The 22,268-nt window shown below is 40.3% G+C and overlaps 2 protein-coding genes across 2 annotated transcripts in view; one reads left to right on the forward strand and one right to left on the reverse strand.

Moving 5' to 3' along the window:
• tmem8b (transmembrane protein 8B) overlaps positions 1-10,691 on the forward strand; it is a gene marked incomplete at both ends in the record, with an annotated part of 46,529 nt that extends 35,838 nt beyond the window's left edge. Inside the window, 4 exons of the mRNA XM_083674254.1 lie at positions 545-723; positions 1,916-2,062; positions 4,216-4,332; positions 10,356-10,691. Coding sequence (XP_083530380.1) covers positions 545-723; positions 1,916-2,062; positions 4,216-4,332; positions 10,356-10,691 — 779 coding nt within the window. The remainder of the gene's footprint in view (positions 1-544; positions 724-1,915; positions 2,063-4,215; positions 4,333-10,355) is intronic.
• A 2,283-nt stretch (positions 10,692-12,974) lies between these two features.
• ggt6 (gamma-glutamyltransferase 6) lies at positions 12,975-19,834 on the reverse strand. Its single transcript, XM_083674174.1, has 4 exons — positions 19,599-19,834; positions 18,312-18,691; positions 18,062-18,175; positions 12,975-16,799 (listed from the first exon to the last, which is right to left on the reverse strand). The coding sequence occupies exons 1-4, from the start codon at positions 19,721-19,723 to the stop codon at positions 15,529-15,531; spliced, it is 1,890 nt and encodes a 629-aa protein (XP_083530300.1). The 5' UTR covers positions 19,724-19,834; the 3' UTR covers positions 12,975-15,528.
• Between the last annotated feature and the right edge of the window lie 2,434 nt (positions 19,835-22,268).

Here is a 22,268-nt window from a genome sequence, read left to right on the forward strand (position 1 = left end):
ATAAATGTGTCAGCCAAACAAGTAATTACTTAATTAAGGGAAACATGACAATGCCAGATATTCTCACCATAGACATCATATCTAATTTGGGCTGCGCTCTAGTTTGCCCTTTGAAGACTGAAGATTGTATGATCATTAGCATATACTGATATGGGTCTTTGAATGACGTTTTAAAAAATAGAAAACAGCTGTTTTTTTAAGAGACTTTCCCTATGAGGCTTTTGAAAAACCTTTGATTAATTAATCCTCTTTTCTAAAATCCATCAATCGGGATTCATGTAATTTTGTAGGGGGTATAGTATAGTCATTTATCAGCCATCATCAAAGGAAATACCCTGTTTTCTGACAACGTAAAAACACACAGGGGTGTTTCTATGTGAACTGCAACTTATACCCCTGCTGAGCTGCAGCACAGCAAGCCTGCTGGATCCAATATATATTTATGAAGCCGAGTGAAAGCCGAGCGAAAGAAATATGAGGAACTGCTTGTACTGTATGTGTGTTCATATCGGATATTTAGTGCATCCCTGTGTTGTTCGTGTAGGCTGGGATGGCTGGGGGTGCACAGATAACTCGGAGGCGTACTCCTATGGATTCCAGCTTCTCTCCACCCTGCTCCTGTGCCTCAGTAACCTCATGTTTGTACCGCCTGTGGCCATAGCCATACGCAGCCACTACCTCCTGGAAGCGTCTGTCTACATCTTCACCATGTTCTTCTCCACGGTGAGTGTCGGCATCAACCCCCCCGCCCCCCAGGGGTCCTAGCATTAGGTCAGCTTTCGCGATCTGCCTCATGTCCATCTCTCAGCATGCTGGTTGGATTTCTTTCCGTCTAATATGCAAGAGTTATTATAGTGCAGGATTATCTGTTTCACTCATTGCATCAGCTCGCAAATACATCTCAAGTTTTCTTTTTTTTTCTGTTTTCAATTTATGAATCGAATACTAGTTCATACCTACTCTGCTCTTTGCCTTGAATTGGCTAAATTGAAATGAGGAAATTAGCTTTACTGTAACGTGTGTGCAATCGAATTATGCACCTATAAATTGCAGTGAACTATTATTTATTCTATTCTATGCATAAAACATTCCAAACAAGCCCTACTTGGGCTAGCAAGGACAGACAACATTTCATTTATATGAATATTCATGAAAAGTGCAGTATGCACAGTCCCTCATGTAAACTGCATGACATCCTTTATTATTATTCCGTTACACATGAATATGGAGTCATCTGAGGATTTTGAGAAGTTAAGCCTCTCGTTCAAGAAAACACAACCATATTCCCAACCTTGCATTCCAAACCTTAAGCTAACTCAGGTCTATTGGATTTGTCACAGTACCCCCGGCAGAAAGACATGTTTTGTTGAACTGCACTTAGAGGCCTGAGACATTCAATAACAGGTTGATAAGCTCTCAAAAGATACAGGCTATTGTCAGCCAGTCTGCATTTGGTACGCTGAAACCCTGTACAAACGAGACCATGACAAAGGACACAGATAACCAAACTACTCTTTTGAGAGAGTGAATCAGCCTCTTTTTCTAGATAACCTAGCACTTAAAGACATACAGTAGGCCTATACAGTAATTTAATAGGAAAACAAGCTCTCTATAGGCATTGTGAAATTCACCACGTATTGCTGTACCTCAGAGGAACACTTAAGATAAAGACACTCTTTGTGAATAAAAGCCATGACACATAACACAAAAATGCTTCCATGGAATGATCAGCAATTCAGGTACATACATTGACATTTGGATAAATAATACATTTCGTCCAATTAAAAATGCTTTTCAATGTTGTAATCTCATCCAAAGTAATTACTCTGACTTCTGGTGGTTTTGTTATGGGGTACTGATTTCAGTGTGTGTCAGAGCCAATCTCTCTCCTTCTCTGTTCCTTCCTACTGTGTAGTTCTACCATGCCTGTGACCAGCCAGGCATTGTGGTCTTCTGCATCATGGAATATGACGTCCTGCAGTTCTGTGATTTCCTGGGCTCCCTCATGTCAGTGTGGGTCACAGTCATTGCTATGGCGAGGCTCAAGTCCGTCATCAAACAGGTGTGCCTTCTCCTCTGTGTAAATATGTGTGTGTATGTGTGTGTGTGTGTGTGTGTGTGTGTGTGTGTGTGTGTGTGTGTGTGTGTGTGTGTGTGTGTGTGGTTGATGTTTATATGTATATTTGTACAGTATGCACAGTAGGGATGGGTGGATGGATGCATCTGAATGTACTACTGTTTGTGTTTGAGAATTGGAGAATTTTATTTCAATTTCTAGTTTCTAGTTTCAAGTTACTGCTATGTACACCATCAGTGTTCTTAAATACGCATTTATTCTCCTCATTATGACTGCATCACTATCACAAAATTGTAAGAAACGTGGGAGGTAAGTACAAAGTACAAAGTACAAAGACTAAAACATAAATATATGGGAGTCAGCAATCTGTCACAGTATATTTTATGGTTGTTGACATTTTGCTGTCTATGACAGTAAACACAAACAGGTGCGCCCTCTCTCTGGGTCAATCATTGGCTGCTCACCAGCCTGGAACAGAGAGAAAGAGGGGGAGAGAGAGGAGAGAGAAAGTATGTGTGTGTGTGTGTGAGAGACAGAGAGAGAGAGAGAGAGAGAGAGAGAGAGAGAGAGAGAGAGAGAGAGCCCAACATCTGCTGTCCTCTAGAGCTTTAATTTTCGCTGAGCAGTGCAGTATGCAGCCACTAATCAAATCACACATGTCAAACCGGCAAGGGGAAGTGTGTGTGTGTGTGTCTGTGCACGCGCGTGTGCGTGCGTGCGTGCATGCGAGTGTATGTGTGTGCACGCGAATGAGCAATAGCAGCGGTAGTGGTTCAAGGGACTGGTTACAGCAGCACCTGCTGGCACTGATATACAGTGTACTGACCACTGACTGATGGTGCAGCCTACCCTCCCCCTTCAATTCAGAGCCTGCACTTAATTGTTGTGAACCAATTGGTTGTTTCCCCGCAGGCAAATCAATCCCCATCACCCTACACATCTCCCTACCCGTACCTCCTGATATTGCAATGTGCAGAGTGTCCCAGCATTTACAACTCCCATCAGCCAATGAAACATCAAATGCATGTCCCGTTTTGATAGCTACTGTATACATCATTTGTTTACACACAATATAAAAATGTTGGGCCACAGTTTTGGTAAACAAAGCCATACTGTAAAATGTTATACTGTTAGGCCGAGCAGACAAGTAAAAAGATCTGATGTGATCTGCACCAAGCAGTTTGGAGAGGCATCTGGATAACTTATTTTTTCCTTTTGCAATATTGACCTTCTAACATGTGTGTAGAAAATGCACATATTTAGACAAAGTCATGGACTAAGAACCACATGGTTTATATGTCAGCAGAGTAGTCAGAATTCTTCTAATGGTAAATTTGACCGTCATGGTTCTTCTAATGATGTGTAAACAACAGTTTATTTCTGGAATATTCAGGTTGATTGCATAGATCAGAGCAGTTCGAAAGTGACAGAAAAACAGAATATAATGTACACCAATGATGATACAAATGCATCAGATTTTTGTTGGTTTCTGGAATTGTTGATCCAGAGACTTTCACAACATGATGACCCTGGAACCCCTGTCTGTGGAATATCAGGAGGTGCACCCTACCCTATGTTTGGCAGAGATTTGGGGTATATTTAGTTGATAGCAAAGCATATCTAATATTAATAATCTGACTCCAATATAATTACCACTATGTGCAAAGAATTGTTGAGTCTGTGCTTATTTAGTGCAATAAAGGTCAAATAGAATTAATCATTATACATCTATTACAAGGCAAATACTTAATAGAAAAATGTTATGTTCTAATCGAGAGAGTAGAGAGAGAGAGATAGAGAGATGACCACCGGTTATCACAAAACAATGCTACTTACAACAGGACACAGGAACAAGAGCGCCAGCTTTTCCCTGACCTCTGCTTTTTATATCATCCTAAAAACCACAGTATTTAAATTAGGAGCTATTGTTCAGGAGACCGCCAACCATCATTCATCTTATTGCATCTAAACTGATGACATCACAGTTGACATCTCAAGACATTCCACAGAGCTCACAGCCATTTGTTTTCCGGGAGATGGTAAACTTAAGAAGATTGGGGCACAATTGAAATTGTCCCACTTCACCCCCATTTGCCTGACACCACTTTTGATGGTAACCCAGCCCTCTCTATCCCCAGGTGCTGTATCTGCTTGGAGCCATGTCCCTCTCCATGGCCTTGCAGCTGGACCGCCACGGCCTGTGGAACCTGCTGGGGCCCAGCCTGTTCGCCCTGGGCATCATGGCCGTCGCCTGGGTAAGCACGGACAGCTTGACTGATTTCCACAAGAAATGCCATGTTGATGGAATCAGCCTGATCACTACGTTCCCCCCCCATTACTAACCAACACTAGAAGCCCCTCATTACTAATCAAAGTACCCAGAGTGAGGTCCGGAGATGTCCATTTGTTGACGTTAGTGTAACAGTGTAATCATTGATTTAGACCAACCAAGATTCTTTATTCCCGTGGGTTTGATGGGTGGATGGGTTGCCAGACGCCAGAATAACCTCTCTGTTTGTTTAAGAAGCTTCAGGCTAGAAGTAGGAGAAGATTCTCTGACTCACTTAGTCCCACAGATAGAGACCACAGCCATTCAAAACAGATAAGGAGAGCCAACATTTTCCTCATAATAACCCAGTACATCCACATACAATTACTTAATAGTCTATGATTTATGGTTTTGGGTTACTCAGTAAAAAGTGTACCTGTGTTTGAAACACACAAGTTCATGACAATGTGGTCTTGGTTATTCTACATTAGCATGGGAGGGCATTAAAAGTTCTCTCATCCTGTAGGTATTAGTCATGCCCTGTAGTTCCATTACGAGTCAGCTTGTACTTTCGTTAACTCTTCTCTGAGCCATAATGTGCTTCCTGAAGTGAGAAGATAAAAAATAATAGTCTTTTAGGCGAGGTCTTGGCAAAGCCTTTAACGCCGCTGCTCCAACATGAGGTTGAAAACAGAGTTAGTGGCCTCCCCTGAGAAAGGCCCTGCACTGAGTGTACAGAGTGGGAGTTGCGGCTCAGAGTCAGTCCTTTGTGAGGTGAGGAAGCTGTGAAGCCCGTGGGGTGATCAGCTGCTATCCAGTCCCACAGAGCAAATCCTTGTGATTTGGTGTGAAAGGTAAAGCTTGCTTCAGACAAAAATCCTTTCTTCAGAGAGACCATCAAGGGCAGTCCTTTGAAATTCATTGAAGTCTGTGACAGTTTCCCCCCCTGCTTGAAACCTGACATTTTCTAAGGCTTTACATAAAACCATGGGCTTCCGTCATCGGTTTTGCATTTTTATAAAAGTTGCTTAAAAAACCCATAAAACCTAACTTGTACTGTATATGCTGTTTGGCCGAAGCCCTGGTCATATCTATCCTTTAGAGTGAAGCCAGACAGTTGGCTAGCAAAGGTTATACTGCTGAATAATCAATAGTGATTTTGGGGATAAAACCGACATTTCCAGATTAGATGTGATTATAGTTTGTCAGCTACTGTATACTGTAGCTCATTTGGCTGTGCGTGGATAAAAATATGTATTTGCCACAATTCACAAACGTTCTTTACACTTTAAGTCATGTGACCCTAACCCGTTTGGGTTTATAGCTTCACAGAACAATAGTGATGCTTACCTAACTCTGTTTTTAGGGTAAGGTAAGAAATAACATATGAAACTTCTGGGAATCGGGTACAGTTCCCCTTTAAAATGCATTTGAATTGCATTGCCAAACAATGCATTACAACTAAACACAACATCAATTAAATAAATACATTTAAATAAATGTTTAACAAGACAATCTGGGATATTTTAAATAATGATATACCATTGATTCACTACAAGCTACAAATACCTAATGAGCAGCTTCGTACATCTCTCTTACCTTTTACATAACCAAAAATATAGGGTTGTTTTACTTCATTGTTTGTATACAATGTATCTGTAAGCAAACAATTTATAGCTTTGAAATATGTTTAAAACTATCATTTAAATACCATGGACTGTAAATCCTTGCATAAATCCTTGCGTTCACATTTCCATAGCCCTATTCTCGCATAGCCATACCCCCTAATCATATTGTTCTCATGCCTGCTTTGGAAGGGCTTGAGATTAATTCATGTACAGTGTTGCAGCATTTGCCAAATGTTGCAGCATTTGCCAATGTCTAGACAGCTGAGTAGATCTAGATCGCATGTTGAAGGATCAAAGCTTGTAATGTGCCCTGTTTGTTTTGTAGGCCTACCTGAACAAAAGGGTTTCATGCCAAGTTGTATACAGCTGCCTGAGTGTGTTCACATCCGATCAAAAAATGTTCACTTTGATGCAAGTTGGAAATATAATTAGAATGAAGTGCTGCAGCCTAATAAAGGTAACACTAGCCTAGGCTACTTGGCATTCCGGATGTTTGAACATAGTATACACAGTTAGTTCAACTACGGACAGGAATGGTTATCAATTAACGAGAAAAATAAGTTCCAGATGAAATTTTGTGGGCTTGCAAAGTCTTATTTTCCTAGTGGTAAAAAGTTTAAAGATGTTTTGATAGATAGATACATTTGCTGGGTAGTTGAACGAAAGTGAGGACTAATTATGGGAGTTACAAAAAGTGTAATAGTTTAAAAAGGTTTAATAGGTATTATAGGAAAGCTTTTAACAGGGTTAATGAAGAATTTTCTGGGTAGGTGAAAGAAAGTGAGATCGGTTGGTTAGGTTGGTTGGTTGATTGGATGGATGAATGGATATATTAAAGAGAGGATGGATAGATGAGAGAGGAGAGGTATAGAAAGATCAAAACAATTAAGAGCTTAATCAGTGTGGGTAATACTATGAGAGTGGTAGATTTGGTTGGTTAAGTGGTTGAGAGTGATTTCAGTGGGGTAGAACTGGCAGCAAAGAGAGTGCATTGTTGGGTAGTCATTCTAAGAATGTGTTCTGCAGGTCTCCTGTTGTTTTATTTAAGAGTCCTGAAAATCCCATGGTAGTTGCAGTAACAAAGGAGCTGGCCTAAATCAACATTCCACCATGTTAACCGGATGAGAGGTTTTGGTTACAAAAAACTTAATAATTTAAAAAGTTGATAATTTGGAGTTTTGGGCACATTTTACAGTTTCCATAGACCTCCATGTTAAAAAGTGCACTCTCAAGTTTGTAACATTTAAAAGGTTTAATAGATATTGAAACCAAAAGTCATAGCACTGTGAGTTAGACCTCTGCACGTTTCAGAGTTGGTGTGAATAGCTTAAAAGTTGTAGGAGGAGTAGCAGGTGGAAGAAGTGGAATAATAATAAGCATGTTGAGACAAGCCCACCTAATAATAATACAGTAAGTATGTCAAAGAACAATAGTTGGACTTGCTGCAGCAAGTCTTCATTGAGAAAAACCATTTAATGCTTTACGTCTGTACAATGTGAGTGCTTTGCGTTTTACATTAGGGCCCCTTCATATCAGCTTGTCATGTTTTTGCAAGGCCTGGCATCCTGAATGTTACCAGACACTCTCAAATTAGATCAGTCAAGCGGAAAGCAGAAAGCTGCTGCTTCTTTGCGGAGCTTTCATTCACTACAGCATGGCAGAGAGTACATATTGTGGGCCAAAGCTTAGATAAAAGACCTTGATATTTCTACCCGTAGACAGGACAGCGTTATGATTTATTTTCTACTCTAATCTCAGAGTAGAATTTGCTTTGTAATATCAACAATGATTTAAGGCAACACAAAGTGGAGTAGCCTTTTTTTTTTTTTTACAGCCTGGTCCTGTCTTAAGCAGGTACTTACATAAAAGGTACTGGCCCAGACAGCACACATGGATTGAACTTACGTTATCACTACATCTAAACTACTAGAAATGGCTGATGCACTAACATTGCATAAATGTAGTATGGGGATCTTTTTCTCAGAGGTCCTACGTCTGTAATACATCAGGTAAGGTGCAGTCTCCAACCGCTCCTTTGCTGACCATTGGCTATACATCGGCACACATATGCCAACTCCCTTACCAATGTTATTGTTTCTTCTTCAACAGAGGCACACTGTTTATCTTACTAAATGCCAATGTCAATTGCCCACATATTCTCTGTTACCCTAATGTATTACCAATGCTCACTTCCTACTAGTCTAGCCCACTAAACTGCATCGATATGCAACTCATTGATAGCCTACATGTGTTTGCATTGAAGCAAAATGTGAACTGATACAGGAAGACAAAAGTTACAACTAGTAGGCCAAACATTATAATGGCTTTCCATAAAGAGAGCTGCAGAGAGGTGAAGAATATTGCTCTCTTTACTTGCCTTGCGCTAAAACTGCAATCTCACAGAGCATGCACACCTGAATTACACTGCTAACAGCAAACCCCACTAATGGCTCCTCAACCACGGTAGGCACAATCAACACATCACAAAGAGGCACCAATCGTAGTCAGCAACACTAACAATAAGTCTCCATAAGCATAACCCAACAAAATTACGCCAAACAGTTATAACAACAAGATAACATAACAAAATGTACAGCAGCAAAACATGATTGGCCATGACACTCAAAAACAACAGGAGCTGGCATATGTAGTGCCGATGTGTAACCGATGGTCGTCAAAGGAGCGGCTGGAGATTCAAGACTATGTTTTCCTGTATTATTATATTACGGAGGAGGCCCTCTGAGAAAAAGATCTGCATGCTCTCAATGCGTACGTGGTGTTGTAGCTAACGCGGCCAGTTTGTAAGTGGAAGGTCGTGAGTTGGCTATACATCGGCACACAAGCCTGCCATTTTGATTGAATCATTCTCAAATATTTTGATAGCACACATATACGCTATATGACAGTTACGGTTTTGCTGACGATTTTTCATTGCTATTCAAGAGTGGCCTATTATTGTTGACACCCTATCCTCTGTAGTGCTTTAAATAATGTTCCTAATGAAGCAACCTGACTTCGGCAGAGAACATCACGCATTGGACATTTTGCTGAAAGTGACAAGGAGACATTGATTCACACATCAGCCAATCAATAGCTATCATCTTGCAGCTCTCTAAGGGCCAAATACAACATGGGAGGTTTTGCTGATGAACAGTCCTTTCCTTATATCAGCCAAAAGCTGTCAGAAACAGTGAAGAGTAGATATGGGGGTTCAGGATTGTTTGCCCTTCAGGCTGAAGGTGTTATTGTGAATAAAAGACACTCCATCCTGTTCTCCAATGTTCAGCCTACTGTCATGTAACGAGAAGTTCTTGTCAAATTAATTTATATTTAGATTGGAATTGACCTCAACCCTAGTAATGGCTCAAATTAGCAAGTGCATATTTACACACATGCATTTTTTACCAGTGCTGTGTCACATTTACCTTATCTCAGTGCTGTGTCACATTTACCTTATCTCAGTGCTGTGTTACATTTACCTTATCTCACTCAAAGGCACTACTTTAGATTAGCATCCAGATTGATTGTCTGTATATAATATAGATATCTATGAGGGTCAAATCATTTTGGTCTTTTACTGTATATAGCTCTCTCAACTGCTTATTTTATGCATAGGGGCCTGAGAAATTCTTGACTTGTTTTTTCTTTTGTAATTCCATCTCCCAGCACCAAAACAATGACATAGTGCCCCTTGTCAAACCATGCATTGATAAACAAGTTGCAGACTCAAAATACTCACAATACCAGCTACATATTTTCAAGGAGTTACACATAATATGTTACTGTCCTACAGCATATAATGGCCTTAAAAAATCTGCAGGAATTGTGGAGGGATAGTGTTTAAAAGTAATTAGCTCCCCACCAATGTTTCAATTGGATAGGTATTAGCGTATTGATTTCTCCTGGCCCGTACGACCACTCTGTGGTCAAATCGTAGCTTGTAACAGAAAGCTGCAAATCAAAACTATCTGTAGCAAATACTTATTATTACCTGTTCACTTCACATGTCGGGATCTTACCTCATTGGTCTGCATAGCTGATTTTCGCGACAGAAACTAGCTAGTACGAGACCAGTTGACTAGTAAACAAACAGCTCATTGTAATGGCAATTTTAACTCTTGGCCGCAGGGGATTTAATGTGTAGCTACTTTAACGTTCATAATCATATAAGCAAATTAAGTAAAACGTGTGAAAATCTGTTGCTAACTGTGTGAGTGTGGAGGCACATGCAGTGCCACCTTGAGGATACACTTTGAATTACATATTGATAATGTGACAGGTCAGATGGGTCAAGAATTTCTTAGCTCCTTACTTATGTATCATGCTGTGATGATCTGTATGACTGCAAATGTGTCTGACAGTCAATCTGTCTTTCCCTCAGACCGTGCGCACCATCCGCCGGAGGCGTTGCTACCCCCCAACTTGGAAGCGCTGGGTCTTCTTCCTTTTCCCGGGCACCATGATTGCAACTTCGGCCGTGGCCCTGTACGCCTTTGTGGAGACAGAGGAGAACTACTTCTACATCCACAGCATCTGGCACATGTTGATCGCAGGCAGTGTGGGCTTCCTGCTGCCCCCTCGTGCCAAGCCTGATGCCAAGGTCACCCCCCTGAAGCGCCGGAGGGGCTGCGGCTACCAGCTGTGTGTGAACGAGCATGAGGAGATGGGTCTGGTGGACCCAGCCATCATCTCCATCAACAGCATCTGCACCAGCTGATAACTCAGGTCCTCCACTTTACAGACACTCCATTGCCTTCTTTCACTTGGGAAATTAAAACATGGGAAAAAAAGCCAGAGAACTTGAACCGTAATGTAAATACTTAAAGCAGGCAACACACTTGATTTTTTTTGTTATCGTCATGATTATTCTTATCAATACTACTGTAATTATTATTCTATTGATATTGTTAGAGTTGTTCTGATGAATTGTGAGCGTACAGTAAGACACTGTTGTTTGTGGATACTGTACTTTTAAAAGTCGAAAGCTGAAACACTGCTGCTACATGACGGTGACTGTAAAATGAGTTATATGAGTGAGTTTCCACTGGGCAAAGACTCGACATAAACATGATATCAACATCCACTTTAGGTTGATACTTGATTTAGTTGTCAACACGCATGCATTCCACTTAAAATTAAACGAACATTGAAAACTGGTCATTGATTTGTAGTTGATATCAATGTTGAGTGTAAATGGGACAAAAACTGATTTCATTGACAAAGTTTTTTCAAATTCAACCAAAAAAAACATGGAACTTCAACATCATACAGGTTGACGTGACGTTGAGGAAATGTACATTCTATGCGTTTTTGCCTGGTGGGTGATGGTGGTATTTCTTGAAAAGACAAATGTGAATTGTTTGGATACAGAAAGTAAAAAGATGGAAAAAAATGTAACAAGGACGGACACAGCTTTTATTCTTTTCTTTCTGAATATATACTTTTGCACTGAGACACAAAAATGTTATTCTGTACATTTTTATAAATACATGTATAAAGCCGAATGGGTATCACAAAGTAAAAATGTAAAATCTAGTTGTTCTGTGGAATGTCTGATTGTCTTTTGGATTGCAATGTATTGCCTTGAATATGCTGATTGTTCATAGCAAGGGCGATAAAGAGGGGCAGCTGCAACTACAAGGGAGGGAGGCTGGATTTCGAGACCTCATATAAAGACCTCAAATTTCCTGTTGTTTCTGCCAGGACCTGTCCACCACTGGAACAGTGAATTCATAACAAATAAATGTTTTCTTTTTTCTGTACCTGAAGGCTATCCATTTTTTTCCATGGCTCTAAATGTAGAACATGTGGTGAAAATCACACAAGACATCATATTTAAATTCCTGGTATAATGGAAGACAGTGGTCCCCTGACAGGTCCCCCTGACATATTGTTGCTGCTAACAGGATCCTCTAAGGAATAGGACCTAAAATAAATCATTTCTCAACATAGAGTGACTGCATAGCGATAATACCAGGGCTGTGTTCAGATTCTTCAGGAGAATCCTTACCTTGTGACTTTTCCTTGACCTTGACTTTTCCTTGACAAACTTCAAGGTAAGGATGGTAGGAAAAGCTGTATGGAAAAAGCAGCGCTAAAATGAATCGACTCTCCTCGTTCACTCCCATGTCACCGAACTGTGACTGGTTTATGAATACATATTCCATTTAAAAGGCTCATAAAACCTTCAATTTGTACTATAGGCATAACATATTGCAGAAGATATCGTTTTGACTGTAGTCGTTCGTGGTATGCAGCAGATGGGCTTAAACACTGAGCAGATGCATCCAATAAACCCAGGCATGTGTCGGCTACTCACACATCACGAGTACAGATTTTTCAGACTGCACTGACTGTGTAATAAGATTGGTTTGTTACCCAAGTTCTTGTACATTGCAAGAGGCACATTAATATCAACTGTGTGATGGTATAGTGGGCCTATAATTGGCTTAATAAACGTTTCAGAGAATATTTGTCAAGGTTTTCAACCCGTCGAATCATTATCAGAGCAATGCATTGTGTTGCAAAATCTCCCCAAACACTTATGCACTAGCCTGCATCCTCTATAAAAGGAGGTTTAACTAATTAATTAAATTAACAAATAATTTAATTATTATGGGTACCAGTCAAAAACGTATGAGTCACCAAAGGCAGAGAGGAAAGTAAGGTATGCAACCCTGGGCCTCCCTATGGAAAGAATACCATATACCAAGTGTAAGTTATACTATACATATACAAAGTTTAGCCTTGCTGGGATTGACTCTTTTACTGAACCTCAACAATATATAATTCACTAAGGTGTTTGCATCCAAAATCACCTACAAGTCATTTTGTAGTTCCCAAGTCATTTAAAAAGGCATTTGTATTACATTTTCAGTCTATGGCAAAACACTCTTGCTTGCTTTCTGTTTTCTCTCTTTCTACCAAGGACCAAAGGCAATATCCATTGAGAGGTGTTAATGTGAAAGTTAACTCACCAAGACATTCTGACGCTGCCCATCCTTCATGACTATTGGAGTGTAGCGAAAGGTGCAGCCTTGGTTGCTTAAACAGAGGAAAATGTATTCAGAATGGCCCTGCTGAGGCTCACTTTTTGTCCTCCCAAATGCCTCCATTTCCTTGTGATTGAAGCTTGACAGTGCTACAATGATGGATCTCAAAGGAGGCATCATTAGTTCTGTAATACATGACAGTATATTTTGCCATTTATCTGCCTTGTAATATGACAGACAAATTCCTTCAAGTACTGGATATACAATTTCAACATCCTATGCACAGTATGTTTTTGAGTCGATACCTAGGCGTGGATAAAGCACTGTGACTGTATTTAATGGGATGAATTATGCCAGAATAATACATGGTCTTAAACATTGATATTGCTAACAACTCATATTTCTGTGCATTTTAAGTGCAGGTGAAATCAAAGCAGGTACCTATTTTGTATTCATGGATTCCAGGGTAACACATCTAAAGGGATTATTACTCTAACAAACCATGACCTACAGCAAAAGAACAAATTCAGGCAGAATTATTTCCATGAAGTCTTTGCCTAGGCAAATCCTGCCTTTTGAGTAGGCTGGAAATGGATCTCATGGAGCTGACATCACTATTCTCCTGCCGAAACACTTTTCCTAATTGCTACTGATTGACATGATGATGATGACATTTACATACATTTACAGCTTTTAGAAACTAAAATCTTACATTCTGCACCTTTAAAGATTAGAGAATAGTCAGCTTTAATTAATTTTGGTATCTCCAGGAGGCTTACTTATAAAAATGGCAAATAAATCTGCAAACCCAACAAGTAAATATTCAAAACCACAGCTGTAGATATGCCTTAAGTTCTGGGTGTCATATTGACATCTTATTCAGGGGCGATTACTCATAATTCACAGCTCAACAACAGAACTATACATTGAACAGAAATCTGTAACCCCAACTGCAGGACATCAAGTGTTATTAAAGGCTTATATTTACCAGAGGAAAACATTTATGGGGGCATACATCTGTGGGGCTTTGATCATTTGTTAGTACAAGACAGCTGAAAATAGACTCCAGGCGCTCTGTGTTGGATTTAAAAAGCTTGTAGAAAAAAAGTTTAAAATGTGTAGTCAGCATCTGAGCAATCCTTGCATGTGTGATGTGTGATCATCTACTGTAGTATGCCCTCCAGGATGCTCCATTTGAGGTGTCCCACGGTAAAGTGCTTGAATTTCTGCCATATGTCTTAGCTCTGAAATGCAAATAGACTGTAGGGGAGAACAGAGGCTGCACTGCTCACTATAGGCAAAATTATACTATACGTGTTTAATTATTTAAGGACAGCTTGCCCCTGTAGCCTCAAACAACAGTTGTTACAAGTTATCAGCTCCCACATGGGTGTAGAGTTGGGAAAGTCTAAAAAATCTACATGATTTCTATATTTCATCAGAGTATACAACAGAAAGTTAAAATGATGTACTGTATTACTTCTTATAATCAAACACAGGTTGACAGAGCGATGCTCCAATGAAAATTGTGAAACAGGAGAATTCATTCCTGTTTCAGCTTTCAACTTTACTACTTGCTATAACATATTTTCATGGCTATGTACAGAATAGGTTTCATATGCACATACAACTCAGTGGCATGAAAGATTACATATTAAGATAGCCAATTGTGTCAAAAACAATTGACAGATTGTGATTGGAATAATAATATATAGAAAATGTTTTCAAGCCCTTGGTACATTCGAGAGGTACATACTGTATCAACTTGCCCAAACCTAATTACTGATTTTGACTGCATTGGGTTCATTTGAGGCCAACGTACTCAATCGCTAACATTTGTTTACTGTAATATGGAAAGTGTTGTAATGTATAACAAAAAAAATTCATAATCTGACATTACTAATAATCATGACTTAATTTCCTTAACATATTGTAGACATGTCTTGTTGTACGTATCTTTGTATCTATTCTAAAGTGAGTACTGTAAGTGCTGCTTTAAAAATAATACTTCTATCACATCACCAAATACCTTGTTTCCCTTATTTTTCTGCCAGGATATAAAAATCATATTTGCATACAGTTCACATACTGGAACAGTTGACTCTTGGAACTCAAAAATCACAAGCAGGTTCCTATCTCTGGCTGCGCTCTGATCTCAAGATGCCATGTATCAAATCTTATCGGTGCGTGACAGACCGCTCAATGATCGCAGAATGCAATTTGTTTCTGTTGTGATAACCTGACAGCAGTGTGACACTAGGTTTTTGACTGACACCAGACCACAAGAGCATTTCTTGTACTGAAATGCCAAAATGTTAATTGCCTGATCTAACACAGTATCTTACCAAGTGAAAAACAACTCTCCTTTTGGTGCACACTGCACGTTTGCAGAAACTTTCCAGTACACTTTTAAAATGTTTTCCTTGCATGTTCATCTGTACCACCGACTATGTGTGTGTATACATCTCTACAGTTGCACAACAGACAGCTATAAACAGCATGTACAGAGAAGTGTTTAAGGTTTTCACTGACAGTTGAAAGCAGTCTTTTAGTATTTTGTTTCTAGTAGCCATCAGTGTTGGCTTTGGAAGCAGGAACACCGTAGGCCCCAACATGGCCTGAGTGTAGCTGCAGCATCAGAGATAGGGAGCTGTGGGCACACTCATCCACCCCCTGCAGCTCCCCTTCCCCCTCCTGCAACAGCCTGTAGACATCTGAGCCATTGAACACAGACGAGATACATCCTACCAGAGACCCAGAGTCTCCCATTCCTATATGTAAAATAGGGCTAGTCGAAGCCTCCAGATTGGACTTTCCCTGGTCTATCTTAATTAAAAGGAGTTGGGCAGCCACGATAGGAGCAGAAAATCCTCCAGTCACTGCGATGGCCTGTATTTCGTGGTCAACTTCATCATCATCATCATGGTCATTTTCTAGCTTTATTAGCAGAGGGAAACTCAACAGAGGAACTTCTGGGTTGGAATTGGCTTTCAAATCACTGAGGATAACACCACTTGACGGTAAGAGTCTCATAGCTCCAAATGAATTATGGAGCGAAGCAGAGATGACTAACATATCCCCCTGGTGGTCCAGCACCCCTATGTGACTGCTGCTGGCTGGGTTCAGGGCCAGTAGCTCTGTGAGACTCAGGCTTTCAGTGGCCAGGGTTTTATTGTACACTTCTTTGGCTATGGTTAAGAGCCTGATGTATGAGGAGGCGCTGCTGTTAAGATCTCTATCGCCGTAAAGTGAGAGCCTCTGCTCCCTGGCTCTGTCTAATATACCTGATAGGATCATCCCCCCGAGCGGCCAAGCGGGAGAGAAGATGGTGCATTTCTCTTTCTCCATGATAAAGGGGTCATTGATTTCCCCACCACAGCGGCGAACGCCCCTGACAAAATCTGGCCGCTCTAGCAGGGGAAGGTCCTCAGCCAATTTCATGGCAAGGCTTTCTGTGAAATTGGAGTAATTTAGGCTGATGTTTAGCAGAAGCTCCGACAGATTCTGGTTGGTGGCATGGGAGCCCAAAGATTTCACCCCGCCCTTTGTATTGCAAAACAGCTCACAGAGTTTTGATTGAAGTATGTTTGCCCGGTGGGTTTCCAGCACCCTTGACAGAATCTCATCGACTTGGAACCCATTCTTTGCTAGTTTGATGGCCCCCTGGAACAACTTCTTCCAATCTGATCGTCCAAATTGGGAGTGCATCAGTTTGAGGCCCTGAAGGGAGGCTGGTATGCCATAATGACTTGAAGACGCTTTTGAGAGTGTAGAGTGTATGGCCTTTGTGGATCCGGATGTGTGGTTGTAGAAAATGGCTGAGAATACTCCACCTTCAAAACAAACATTTTTGATTAAATCATAGTAAAATCACAAGGGCCAAATTTGCTGAGGATTTGCACTGGTGTGAGTTTGCACACTTCACTTGTCAACATCTTCTTTTTGCCTTTTGTCCAACCTTATATACCTGTTATTACATAACCGGTTAGAACCTTGCACCAGTACAAACACATCATAAATCTGGCCAGTACTGTTTTAGTGGCACAATCACTCAAGTTTCTAAAATGACCTGAATAGGTCATTATAAGTCTTATTTATACACCTATATTAGCATTCAAATTGACTGCTCATATTCATTATAGTCATCTGTATTTGTGCCATGTAAGTCCCATTTAATGCCTCTCAGCGACCTTGTGTGGGATAATATTAGGGCTAATTACTGAAAGCAATTAAGACATGCATTTACCTGTTTAATTCTTTCAAATATGAATGTTCAGTAACCAAAGGTTCCTTAATGGAAGTGAATTTGCATTACAAAGATGAACAGAGCTGAACCTGTTTGACCCCTTACATTATTATATACATTATTTAATACACCCTAATGGCTTTATACCATTCATTGGGCATGTAAAAATTGGACACTAAATTCATAATAATCGTGTGAATACACACACAATAAAAGACAATCTAAAAGAGATATTATATTCCTGTCAGTCTAGCAGCACGTAGTCATAGAGACATGAGTGATAGAATACATTGATGTGAGCGATTCTAGTATTGTGTTGCATTGCTTCTCATTGATGTTAGCCTATTAAAAGCTGACAATATATACTTTAACTTCATAGTAATTTAGTAACTTCAAAGTAACTTTTGGAGTATAGAGCCAAAAACTTAGAGCCAAATGTTTCACTGTTAGGGGCTTACATACAAAACGTAAAGGCATAATTTCCTCCACAAACAGGTTGAAAGAAAAGCCAATAAAGTAACTATTTTTTGTTGCAGCTCCGCAAGCCTTACAACAAACACATTGTCTATTGTTCTGCGTGTAGATATGCATCCCTATATGCTGTACATTCCAGCAGCGCCGATTTAGTGCCTGTAAACCGACATGTATTCATTTTCAGAAAATTGGAAAATAATGGTCACAGACTATGAAAAAGTGTCCTTTCCGCAGGGTCTAGGGAATTTTCAGTGGGATGAAGGAAAAGTAGCACCAGAACACATTCCTTCTCAGTATAATTCCTTGATTTGAGTGTTATAACCAACCTAAAAAACTGATTTTTCTAAATGCTTTTTCCCATTCATGTGTACTGACCTACACTTGACGTATGTGGATGAATGACTCCAAGACAGAGAAGAGAGGCTATCCCAGCATCAACCACATTACCACCATCTTGGAGCAGTTCCTTGCCAATCCTGGAACAGACAGCTGTAGGGAAACAATAACATACATGTATGACATCTCCAGATAGTGACCTAGAAAAACAATTATTGAATAAACGGAACTACAAAATCAACAAAATATGTCACTTTCAAAAGACGGGAAAATAATCCAACTAGAGCACCTGAATCCGTAAGAACTACAGCGTGATGATACAGGCTGGAGTGTGTGTGCTCATGCATGTGGTCCTGGTGGTCTGAGTGGTTGTGGTCATGTTCATCTTGACTGTGGTAATCATGGTGATGTCTCTCTTCATAGCTTTCTTGTTCTTCTTCATCATCATCATCATCATTTGCTCCATCATGGTGATGGTGACTGTGCCCCTTCTTGCTTTGGAGTATCCCAGAGTGCTCATGGTTTGGCGCATGCCCTTCCTCTGGCCTACACCCATACCAATCACAGAGCAGGAACCCCACAGCAACAGCTAGGAGAATCAAGGCCATAACCAGATTGAAGCATGTCTTCCTTCTTGCCCTTCTGACCTCAGGGTTACGAAAGGAGGCCCTGAGATTTAGCAAGAATAACAATCACATACAAGGATAGATAAGGGAAAGAAGCACAGAGGCATCTATGAAGCTATCACAAAAGGATATATAGTAACACAAAGTAGATCCTCAGCTCCGATTTGAAGGATTTAACTTAGGGCTGGGCTGATAAAACGTTATCGATTTATTTGACAGCGATAAATCATAAATAAATGGATGTTTTCGCAATAAAGTTAGTTTTGTGTCCTGCATCCTCGCCCCATTAAAATCTAATAAAGATCTTAACTATTCACTATAAATCACTTCTATAGTTCAGATTAAATAATTTTGTGTGATCAACAAATAACAAAGGGACAAATGCAGAGAACAAGATCAAGCAATTTCACAAGTTGTATTTAGATTGTGATTATGAGACACATGGATAAATGTGGCCACTCCTCCAAAAAAAAGGCTTTATGGGCGGGTTTTGAGTGGCAATCGGGCTGGATATTTTAGCCAGACCTGGCAACCCTGCCTGGAATTGAAAATCAATTCGCCCCAACCCTGTGGGCTATGTCTGGGGGAGAGGCTAAACAGTGAACAGCAAAGAAAAGAGTTGCCATTAAATCTTTGATATTGTGATTGCAGTATGCATTTAGCCTTGTATTTGCTGTCATATACACATAGCCTTCATCATTGATGGGCTAAATAATGTGAAGCTTTTGACAAAGTCTTTGTACACATTTCTATCGGCCTACAAACAAAATTGCATTACAACGAATATATGATTTACCTTTACCGGTTCTAAGGTAGGGGTGACGCTTATAAAAATGATAGGCTACAGCAAGGTTAGCAAATTGGAGCAAATATTAACACCAATGATAACATGCTGTTAATTAAGATGTATGTTACATGTTATGCGCACTTTACAGTTTTGTTTAACTTACGTGTTTAAACAAATTGTGATTTCATTCCTCTCGTCCCCTGGCTCGTTTGGCGCATCTCCTTGATTTACGCATATATCACCCTCATCAGTTGGCAGTTTCTCATAACGAACAGTGCTTTGCACCATTTCTGCGAGATGCGTGTGTTTCAGACAATCTCAGCGCTTGTAAATGAACATTCCTTAAAAGAGATAAGCATGATAATTAATCCGTCAAAGATTTGAGGAGATACTTCGCCACTTCCTGTTTTTTGCAGGTAACTCTCTCCACCCCCACTTGCTCATTTGTGTCAGAAACAAGGATGACAGGTTTGACAAGGGCTCGACATTTAGCGGTTGACCACCTGTTCAGTCATCCTGCCCTACTGGATCGCGCAGTTTCTAACCAGATCAGCGCATTCCTTGAATTTGGCTATGCAAGGTGTAGAAGAGAACTGCGTATGTGGTGAGCGGCTGCGCTTTCCGTTTTCCCCTGGATTTCCCAAGGTAGTAGTGTTTGTGGGACCAATAGCACAGCCAAACATATAAAGATACGTTGGTGTTGCTGGTAAATGTTTGCTTGGAGCCCTAACAGACGGAAAGAACATATTTAGTTGAATAATAAAACAATTATTAGAGAATAGTTGCTTTTTCTGACCTGACTTTTCAGTCATCCGGAATTGTTGACCATTCTGTTAGCTTGCGTTTTGCCGCACCCTCTTCTATGCAAGATCTGACACCTGCAGCCCATAAGTAAATGCCCTTGATTCAAATCGAGAGGCTACCTTCTTACAACTAGCTCGCAGTGAACCCGATTAGTATCAGCTTGATTCAGGGGTGTGATTTAGCATTACAAGTTGTCATGCTGTTGTGTTGGCATATAAGGTATTTAATATTGGCACCAACTTCGCCACAACCTCACCACAGCCTAACTTCAAGGTTGCGGCTACGTACTGTGTTTGCTGGGTAAAGGCTGGTGCCACCCTGGTGCCAACACAACAGCATGTTCCAACATAGATTGCAGACCCATCTCTTCAGGCTACATCTTAAGTGTCCCTCCTAAAGACCTCTTCATCCCCACTACCCCCCTGTGCAAGTTTCTCTCCTGAAAAGAAAAAATAAATCTTCCTTTCTTCTAGTATTGTGACTGCCAATAGCCCCTGGTCCTAGCATAGATTACTTTGTCTTATGATGACTGATGGATAGATGATTCACTCACTTAGACAAATGTATTTGTTGTAAGTCGCTTTGGATAAAGGTGTCTGCTAAATGCCATAAATGTTAAAAAAAATAATGCATATCAACTTAATGCCAAATCACACACCTGAATCACACATTGGGCTCACAGCACACTAGTTGTGACAAGGCCTCCCAACTGGACTTTAGGCTATAACATACCCAGCCCAGGCATGGTACTAGAATTTGCCAAACCTATACTGATCACGAGGTTGTTACAACCTAGCCTACACATGAAAGTTTATAATACAGGTGCACAGCAGATAGATTGGAGTTGTCAAAGTGAGAGAATGACACATTCTATACTGCCTTGCACATTCTTGCCTGGAGCTAGCTGATCTGATCACACACAGTTCACTTTCATAGCAGCCACATACAGCATCATCACTTTGCTTGTTGTAGAATTCCTTCTCTCATCCACACGCTATTCTCTTCTCACCCCTGTTCCCTTCGCCTGGGAACTCCAGGTGCAAAAACCTCTCCAAGCAAAACTTTGTATCATAATCGCTACACAGCATACACTGTTGTCACCATGTTAACAATAGTTAAGAAACCTGCAACCTACAATTTCAGTCAATGTTTAAAATCACGGAAAGCAATATCCAGCAGTTACACCGGCGGTAATAAATTAATAAAACCGAAAGCTTACCTTGAATCAGAGGAGCTGCAATTGCATAGCTGTATCCTGGTGGTCTTCTGTGGCTCAGTTGGTAAAGCATGGTGCTCACCCTAACCCTTAGATTGTGGATTCAATTCCCGCTGGGATCATATATACTGAAAAATGTATGCACTCAATGTAAGTCGCTTTGGATATCTTTATCTCAATATATCTCACTCCAGAATGTGAATTGAGAAAATAAAAAGACAATGAATGGGACTTAACAGAGTGGCTAGGAGAGTCTGGAAATCCAGTCAGTCCTCTATTCCTATTCATCCTGCCGTTAACATATTCAACCATTTGGAACTACTGTTGATACTACTTTGAATTGTGTGTGTGTGTATATGTTTGAGTGTATTTTGTGCAGCAGAATCAAGCAGATGAACAGTTTTGCACAGAAGCCGTGAAGCTAAAGCATACATCTGGTGTTTACAAGTTTTATAGACATGGTTACTTATCTTATGCGTGATTCCTGGAACCTGCCCCTATGTGCAAGAAAGTTCTGATCGACCTTTGACCCTGAAAAATAATTTAAAAAAATGCGTAATCAATTATTGTTACTTTAAACGTGACCCATCCATAAGTCATTCTACAAAGAGCATCTGTTGTGGAGAAAGCATCACCTTGTTTACTTTTTGACATTTATAGGGGGATTTGCAGTCATGCGGAATGTACTTGAATGTAATATTCTCACTGTGCAGCTTTTAACTCAAACCTTAGGTGTTGAAAATGGAGGAGATGCAGACTTGGATAGAATATCTATATCAGCTCTAAATGTCACTCACGTGGCTATGTTATATG

Source organism: Argentina silus (genome assembly GCF_951799395.1).
Source record: "Argentina silus genome assembly, chromosome: 7".
Classification (NCBI taxonomy): Eukaryota; Metazoa; Chordata; class Actinopteri; order Argentiniformes; family Argentinidae; genus Argentina; species Argentina silus.

What these genes read in the sequence shown, in the direction of transcription:
- ggt6 (XM_083674174.1), bottom strand. Translation starts at nt 19,723, where the DNA reads ATGGTGCAAAGCACTGTTCGTTATGAGAAACTGCCAACTGATGAGGGT. An exon ending in ATCACAATTTGTTTAAACAC is followed by an intron (nt 18,692 to 19,598) that starts GTAAGTTAAACA and finishes GCTAAATCTCAG; the next exon opens with GGCCTCCTTTCGTAACCCTG. An exon ending in TGTAGTTCTTACGGATTCAG is followed by an intron (nt 18,176 to 18,311) that starts GTGCTCTAGTTG and finishes GTTTCCCTACAG; the next exon opens with CTGTCTGTTCCAGGATTGGC.